Here is an 8954-nt window from a genome sequence, read left to right as displayed (position 1 = left end):
GGACAGCCAATGACAGCAAAGCTTTTTGTGATTGACTAGTCAAAAGACCAATGAGATTAATTCAGAGAGATAGCGATTGGGGGCCTCAGCTAACGTATTGTTGAGGGGGGGTTAAACGTGATTTGGCCCAATCGAACGGCCGCATTTTGAGTGACAGTAACACTCAACCAATGAACATGAAGGAATTCCTACTTCGTGTTAAATTGACAAGCGCACTAGCCAATCATGGTTTACCAAGTCAAAAAAATTGTTCACCGTGAAAATCACGTTGAATCAGGGATGGTCTTCTTCCCGAAAAATAACAGCGTGTCATTTCAGTTTGTACGACAAAATAAACGTACTCACGGTACGTAACCAAGCTATGGAAACTCATAGTGCGTTAAAAAGTCACTTTCTTGCTGCTGGGACTATTATTTTTATTCTTAATTCTTCTGTGTGAGGAGGGGGAGTTATTACATAACCCATGTGAGGGGTGAATGAGGACATGCTGAAACACTGCCAGCAGCTTGTACCTCTAATTTTGGCATTGTAGTTTGATTTTAGTCAAATTAAAGTGGCCGAGGATGCGGCAGGTGTTGTGAGATGCAGAGTGAATATTTACCTGCTGGGATTTTGTCCTCTCATGTATTAAGAATTTATAGCAAAGCGCCCTCTAGTGAGGTATTATAGGCTCAGAAATATAAATGATTCACACTGTTTCACACAGTATGACAGTTGTAGAAAATAAGTAAGTACATTTACTTAAGTACAATTTTGAGGTAGTTGTACTTTACCTTTCCATTTGATGCTACTTCATACTTCCATTCCACTACATTTAATCCATACAGCATGATGTGAACTACTGCGTCATGTACAGAAAGAAACATCTGACTGTGATTGTAAAGCGTGGTAGATGACTGTTCGCCTGTGTCGACTCACCCTCGGTTTGTGGTGATCGTTTCCTCATGGAGGATCTCCACAAATCTGCTCCTGTTGCAGCTGCAGCTGCTCCAAGCCGGCCTCGTCGGCTCTCATCTCATTCCTGTTATGTGTCTCTGAGGAAGAGGAAGAGGAGGAAGAATTAGAACCTTGCCAGGGTTGATCAACCTTCCAGAAAGATTGGTCAACTTTGGCTTGAATGAAATCGCTTTCTGTCTTCATACCTGTACAGCAACTCAACTCAACTTTTTTATTTAGCACTCTACCAGTGGTGGAATTACTGTACTTAAGTACAATTTTGAGGTACTTGTACTTTACTTGAATATTTCCATGTGATGCTACTTTATACTTCCACTCCACTACATTTCAGAGGGAAATATTGTACTTTCTACTCCACTACATTTATTTGACAGCTTTAGTTACTTTTCAGATGAAGATTTGACACAATGGATAATATAACAAGCTTTTAAAATACAACACATTGTTAAAGATGAAACCAGTGGTTTCCACATGTCTATGAGTTGTTAACAGCTCCACCAAATAGTGATTTTTCCCTCTAAACTTCTCACATGCTTTCATTTCAATAAATGTTCAAATGATCCAATATTTCAGCAAAAATCAAAGATTAGAGAAAAAGTCCAAAAACTGAAAACAGATTTGTGTATCAGAACTTTGTTTTTTCTTCTTTCCTCTCCCATTAATCATCTCACCACCCCTCAGATTTATCTGCTGACCCTTTGGAGGGGCCCGACCCCTAGGTTGGGAACCACTGGACTAAACTAGCTAACTGTATATAAAGTAGTGTAAACTAGCTCCACCTCCAGCAGCTACAACAGTAACATGCTGCTCTAACACTGATGCTTCACTATTAATAATCTAATGATGTCATATATAATAATATATCAGTCAGAGGGACGGTAGCTTTGGTAACAGAATCTGTTGTAATTGTTTATAATGTAAATTGCATTTACATTTGATGCTCCAACACTTTGTGAAAATGACTCACATCAATGCAAAAAGAAGTTTGAGGTATATAAAGCAACATAACCACACAGTTCCTGTTCTCCGCCTTTAGATGGAAGATGAGGTCAGTCTTCATTCTGTGTATTGAATCATTTCAGTTTGTAGTTTGAAGATGAACATCAAGAGCTGCTGGTTACTTTTTGTTCTGGGCTTTAATGTCAGTGCAGGTAAAATATTTTCACTTTAAGAATATTTCTACATAACTGGCTGAAATAAACTTGTTTAAACTGCATTTATTTAATGCACTAACTATATGTTTATTGTCATTAAGTGCTTGGTACTTGGTACATTCTGGGCTTGAAGCTTGAAGGTCATATTCACTGTGAAATCGCTACATTTGACTGTTAAATGTGAACTTTGTTATTTATTTAAAAATTTTCTTTTCTTTTGCAGAAATGATCCATCAAATAGTCGAAGAGGAGCAACAAGTCTCTCTGCGTTGTTCTCACTCTGTGGAGGGTAAAGTGACGTGGAGCAGAGAGATTAATGGAAACACAGTTGATATATTTGTAGTTGATGGTGACAGAGAGCAAAGATTGAATGACCCCGGCAGACGATACGGTTCAACTGCAGATAAGTCACTGCACATCTTTAGAGTTGCTGTCTCAGACTCTGGAAAATACTTGTGTAGTAATGAACCAGCTGTGGAACTGACAGTGATCCCATCAGGTAACATTAAACTTAGAAATAGAAATATGCTTATTTACTTTCTTGCCTAAAGTTAGATGATTGACACCTCTCTTTTATCTGTACAGTAAATATGAAGCTACCACCAGTAGCCAATAAGCTTAGCTTAGCACAAAGACTGTAAACAGGTAAACAGCTAGCCTTGCTCTGTCCAAAGGTAACAAAATCAAACCTCTAAAGTTCATTCATTAATATCATACTGAATGTTTGTTTAATCTGTACAAACTCAGAGTGTAAAAACAAAAATTTGCAGTCATGTGCAGTTGCCAGGCAACTAGTGAAAACTCCAGAAAATTTTGGTTTTCACTAAATTTCACAAAGAATTTAGTTTTTTTGGATTTTGTTACCTTTGGACAGAGCCAGGCTAGCTGTTTCCCCCTGTTTACAGTCTCTGTGCTAAGCTAAGCTAACTTCATATTTATTCTTATTTTAATTCTCACCAAGAAAAATCAAACATGCGCCAGTAGGAAAATTGCAAACGATTACTTTAAGTAAGACATAAGTAAAAAACAAACAAACTTGAGCTTAAGTTGACTAATCATCACATATGGCCTCATATTTGAATCTGAGTATGTGAGAGTATTTAATATTGGTACATTATAAGAACTGAATCATGTCGTTTGTCGTACAGGAACAACAACAGTCAGTATTGCAGAGAAGTCCAACGTCACTCTGACATGTCCTGATGTTGGAGGGTCACATGTTCCAACATGGACCAGAGAGATTGATGGAAAACAACAACAAATCAGGCCTCATGTTTCAGCTGTTGACAAGTATCTGAATATACCAGACGTGCAGCCTGGTGACTCTGGACTGTACTACTGTGATGGAAAACCAGCTGCAAATCTAAATGTGATCAAAGGTGATCAGTCTGAGAGAGGTGAGACACAAGAACTCAAAGACACACACAAAAATATGAAGGCAGGTAAAGCACAGAGAAGAAGTTATTTAAAGGAATAATCTGACATTTTGGTAAATTTATTAACATGTTTAACTTTCTTACTGAGAGTTAGAAGAGAAGATCAACCGGTGGTGGAATGTAACTAAGTACATTTACTTAAATACAGTTTTAGGAACCATTTGATGTTACTTTCTACTTCCTGTCCGCTAGATCTCAGAGGAGAATATTGTACTTTTTACTCCACTACATTTATTTGAATGTGATAGTTACAAGTGTCTTTCCAGATCTATATTTTACAAATAAAACAGATGATGTATTTATATTTGTAATTAATTCAGATCACTTTGTAGAGATCTGTTTCTACTTTGACACATAAGAGTATTTTCTATTGATGTGTGTGAAAAGACATATAACATTTTTATAGGTGCTATATATTCCTTGTATGTAATACATATATATATAAAAAACCTGGCCATTACCATTTTCCCTATTTCAAAACCGGTGAGTGATTCCATAACTTTCTATAGTAAAATACATTTTGTTTATATTTTCTCCACACAAGAAAACAGAACAACCTCAACTATAACAATGACACAAAGTCACACCAAGAAACCTGGAAAGAAAAAGGAGAAGAGAGAGAGTGAGACGAAACAGATCTAAATGTTAAATTAAACTGATTATAAGGTGATCGACAAAGCAGCAAAAAACACTTTAAATGCAGTAATTAAACAAACAGATGCGGAGATATAAGAACCTGGGAAAGTTTTAACACTGTGTTCAAATGAAACTACAGTTTCAATGTAGGAAGTCGAGCACACAACATGCTCAACATTCAGGTGGTTTTTGTCGTGAGAAGTTGAACTGTTGCTAGACGACTAACCGCTAATGTTAAATTAACCTCGTTCCTTTTTCAAAAACTGGGAATTTTTTTTTGTGAAATTCTTCTTCTTCTTTTTTTATGTAGTGAGATAAAACAAAAGTGATACAAGACAAGACAGAACGTAATACGACGGATGACGTTACAGGATTCATGCAACAAGACAAAACATGCATTTAGGATTCCTGTGTGTGTGTAGTTGTGAGTGTAAGTTAGAGGAGCAATTGAGGGGAGTGCTTAGCACAAAGAGAAAAAAGTAAATAAATGACTCGATTAATTAAAAAAAAAAAAAAAATCATGATAATAATAATAAAAACAAGTAAATAAATAAATAGGAAGAGGAACAGAAAGTGAACAGAGAAAGGAAAATAGAGAAATTTTAGAATTACAAAGGATAATTACATTAAATTTTCTTGGCAGGAGTAGCCACTTTATGACTTTCCTTTTCACTCATCTGCTGTGATGCTAATAATAATATAACTGATAATTCTGCTTAAAAAAAACACACACACACACACAAATAAAATAACAATAATGCAAATTCACAGCCAATAAAGAAAAGAAAGAAAGAAAAATAACTAACTAAATAAACAGATGAATAAATAAGTATATATATATATATAATATGAAATAAAGTAAGATAATGCTTAAACACACATGTTGATGATAGCTGGTCAGAATGCAAATAAGTAGATATGAAAGTAATAAAAATGTTAGTGAACATAACAATAATAATAATAATAATAATAATAATAATAATAATAATGATTGTTATCATAATATCAATAAGCAAAAGTAATAATAATAGTATAACTACTTATTGTGCTGAAAAAATAAAATAAAATAGAGTAAAAGCAATGATACAAAATTCACAACCAAAACTTATATAGAATGAATAAAAAGTCAAATAAATACACATGTTGATGGTATCTAGAGGAGTGAGAGTGACAATAGTGCAAATAAGATAGTATTATAGTAGTATATGAGAGTAATAATAAGGATAGCAATGGTAGCAGTGAACAGTAGTACAATAAAGCTAATAACAATAACAACAATGGCAATAATAATACCAATAATGATAATAAAGAAAAAAAATACCTAAATAAAAGATAACCCTTATAACAATAATATCAACAAAAGACAGATATAATAGGAATAGTGGTGTCTGTGTGTGTGTGTGTGTGTGTGTGTGTGTGTGTGTGTGTGTGTGTGTGTGGATGAGTGATTGAGTGAGTGTATTAAAGAGGAGGCATGTTATGATGTTATGATGGTGATGATAATAATAATAAGAAGAAGAAGAAGAAAGGAGGAAAAAGCAAAGAAGAAATGATCAAGTTATTAATTATTAATTATTAAGGTGTAGATAGCAGGGGTCAGGGGTGTAGATGGGTGTTGTGTGTGTGTGTGTGTGATTGAGGAAGTAATGCAGTGAGGATCGGCTCCCATGCTTTCTGGAACTGATGTATTTTATGGTTAATAGATACAGTTGGTTTTTACATGGTTATGTGTACTATGAGGAGGTCTATCCATGCTGAGATATTTAGTTTTTTCTACTTAGTGTTAGTGTGGTTAGGTCTATGCTATGGAAGAATTTATTTATGTCTCTAAGATCTGATTCATTATCTAATGTGTATAATTGATGGTAGAATATTTGAAAGATGTTTTTTATTTCTTCTGGTGAGATCAGGGTCTTCCCCACTGAGTTTTTATAGCTGGAGTGAAGTATTTTTCCTTCTTTTGTTGGTGTTGATTTGTGAGAAATTTCCCTGATTTATTAGTAATATATTTAAAATGCTTGTGTTTTAAGTTGTAGTTTGGTGACGATGGGTAATTTGTTAATGTGAGAGCTAAGATAGTGAACACGGTGGAAAGTGATCTGGTTTATGGGGTCAGGTGGGAGTTTGAGTTGGGTTCTCATGAACCATTATCAGTGTTTCAGGATTGTCAGTTCAGTGTTCGGAGATGCCGAAAAAGATCAGGTTTTGGCTCATGCTTCTGGTTTGAATGTCCAGTATAGAGTGTTTTGACAGAGGTTAGAGAGGAGTTGTTGGACTGTTCTAACTTTTCGATGTATTTGTGGGCAAATTCCAGGCTCGAGCGAAGCTCTTTTATTTCATCATGGAGTGAAACCAATATGTCAAGTTTTTTATTGATGGATTGTAGGACACTGAACTCGATTACTGTTGTCTGTAGATCATCTATATCTGCGGATGATGTCTTCTTCTGTTTATTGGAATCTTGCTGAGGGGTAACGGGTGTTGTATCCATTTTGCACTGGTTGTAATGATCGGTGAAGGTTGCTGCCAAGTCTGCTAATTCCTCCAATATGTGAAAAAATCTGTTCCAGTTCTGGTTTACGGGCTGAAATGTGGGTTATTGTGTTGTTAATAATAGAGAAAATTGCCATAAAGAAGTCAAGAAGTCAAGGATTTGTTAGTTTATCTCAGTGACCGGGCACAACGAGGATGGATCTCACCGCCTCCTTACGTAATGCCTCGTAATACTCCCAAAGCTTGACAGACCATCATTTTGTGACGTTCTGCAAACAGTTAGCTGTAGTAAAATACATTTTCTACCCTCTAATATACATTTTCTATATTCTGCACAGAAGTTAAAAAAACAACAACATCGCCTACAACAACTTCTACAACATCACCTGCAAACACAGGTATGACTGCAATAAATAAGTCACATCAAGAAACCTGAAAAGAAAACGAGTCAAATGAAACAGATCTAAATGGCTGCAGAGGTGACGTCATTAAACTTTAAAACAGATTGTTCAAACAGAGTAACACATCACCTACAGGTTGTTGATTGACAATGATTTTGACAAAACAGATCTAAATGTTAAATTCTCATCTGTGTGTACGTCAGAGTTTACAACAAAGATGTGAAAACACTGAAGATATGTATTCAGAGTATGTGGAAAAGACACTAAATTTACAGTACTATTCTCTATACCAAGATTAAAATGAAAGAAACTAATTAGTGATTGTGAATGTTTCCTTGTCTTCCAGCCTCTCCTTACCTGTGGCAGATGCCTGTTCGTGTGGTGATCGTAATACTTTATTTAATCCTGATGATCAGCATCACCGTCACTACCTGGAGAAGAGGTGAATGACCTGAAAGTTGTGGATATGAAAATGTTGAGCAGCAAATATTGTTTAAAAAAAATACAGTCAAATAATATTTTTAAACTAAAAATAAATATTGAGTGACAGCCATTTTAATTCCTGTTCCTGTAGCGCCACTTATTGGTGAAATGTGGTCAAATGAACCAGGATGGTTCAAAGTTGAAATGTGCACATGTCATCTAAATTTGAATTTATGAGTCATAGCAGTTTATGTCAGATCTGTCACACTTACTTAAATTATAGAAAATGGTCATAATAACTTTTTTTCAGTCTCATTCAAATATTATATGTATTAGTTTTGATTCAAATTGATCAGATGTGAGTAGTGAAACTCTGTTTGGGTGTAAATGTGCATGTTCTTTATTTATAAATCAGTTTTTAACCATGAAAAATAATTCAGCTTCTCCACTTAACGTTTCAGGATAATGTGAAGTGCCTCAGAACGGCCACATGATGGTGCTATTGCTATAATTGGTTCTTTCTCACATTCATTGTCCTAAGGCCCAACTTTTTACCAGATATCTTTAAAATTGAAGAAGTAGCCTTTGAGATATCCTCATAATTAACAAAGACATGGACAGACATGTCATGTTCCTCATTACTGTAACCATTAACATAAACATAATGCACTCTTTTAAATGTGTGATGCTGACTGATGAAGTTGCAACAGAAGTGAATTGAAAATATCTTTAATCATCTCTATGTTTACCTTCTCTCCATTGTAGTGCAACAGATACAGAAGCAACACACAGCAGAAACAGAAAATCATCTCTGATCCTCCATCACACAGAAACAAGAGCGGTAAAAACCAACCTGTCAACAGTGTTCATCCTCATACAGTCTGACAGGAAACACTCACTCATATGACTGTTAAAACTACCAATTTGAGCATCATTCACAGATTTATTACAGATACTATTGATAATGATAAATAATCCAAACTCTAAAGTTTGCTTCAAAGTTGAGAAACTTGTGTGAACCCATGAGAGTTTTTACATTTGCTGCTCTGAACTGTTTGTGACGTTCCTGCTGTGTCTTCTTGTGTTTCCTCACAGGTGTCTGGTTGACGGAGGTGGTGAACAACTTGCACAACTAAACAGTCTCTTTCTCTCTTTCATGCTCACTAAACTTATATGAGTTAAGGGCATTTCCTCTATGGGTGGTGCTACAGCTACATGACAAATTTAAGTCGCCGTAACTCAGCAGTCATGAGTTTGACTCACCTGAAATTTTGCACAATTCATCCTTGTACAGACCGAGCTCTAATATTCCTGGACAGAAGTGAACTTTACTCCAAACAATCATCAGTCACCATCAGCTGCTCAGCATCATTTTCTTTCACTTTGTGCATTTTCATGCAGATCTGGAAATTTCTGAATACAGTAGAATAAATTCAGAGGATTATGCAGACTTG

General features: G+C 35.4%; 1 protein-coding gene across 2 annotated transcripts; it reads left to right on the top strand.

Moving 5' to 3' along the window:
* The first annotated feature begins 43 nt into the window (after window positions 1-43).
* Window positions 44-8954, top strand: LOC137198169 (uncharacterized). 2 transcript variants are annotated; one of them, XM_067611833.1, is made up of 6 exons: window positions 44-2610; window positions 3260-3508; window positions 7015-7074; window positions 7424-7519; window positions 8266-8341; window positions 8596-8954. In XM_067611833.1, exons 1-5 carry the CDS (start codon window positions 2337-2339, stop codon window positions 8313-8315), a joined length of 729 nt encoding a protein of 242 aa, XP_067467934.1. In that variant the 5' UTR covers window positions 44-2336; the 3' UTR covers window positions 8316-8341; window positions 8596-8954. The 2 variants fall into 2 exon arrangements, with proteins under 2 accessions (XP_067467934.1, XP_067467935.1); XM_067611834.1 differs by lacking the exon at window positions 7015-7074.

Source organism: Thunnus thynnus, chromosome 15, assembly GCF_963924715.1.
Source record: "Thunnus thynnus chromosome 15, fThuThy2.1, whole genome shotgun sequence".
NCBI classification, from domain to species: Eukaryota; Metazoa; Chordata; class Actinopteri; order Scombriformes; family Scombridae; genus Thunnus; species Thunnus thynnus.
Note: the sequence above shows the minus strand (reverse complement) of the source record. Positions and strands in the feature narration are given on the sequence as shown.

Coding starts and splice junctions, on each gene's coding strand:
- LOC137198169 (XM_067611833.1), top strand. CDS start 2,337: ATGATCCATCAAATAGTCGAAGAGGAGCAACAAGTCTCTCTGCGTTGT. Junction 3,509..7,014: donor AGGTGATCAGTCTGAGAGAG/GTGAGACACAAG, acceptor TATTCTGCACAG/AAGTTAAAAAAACAACAACA. Junction 7,520..8,265: donor CGTCACTACCTGGAGAAGAG/GTGAATGACCTG, acceptor TCTCCATTGTAG/TGCAACAGATACAGAAGCAA.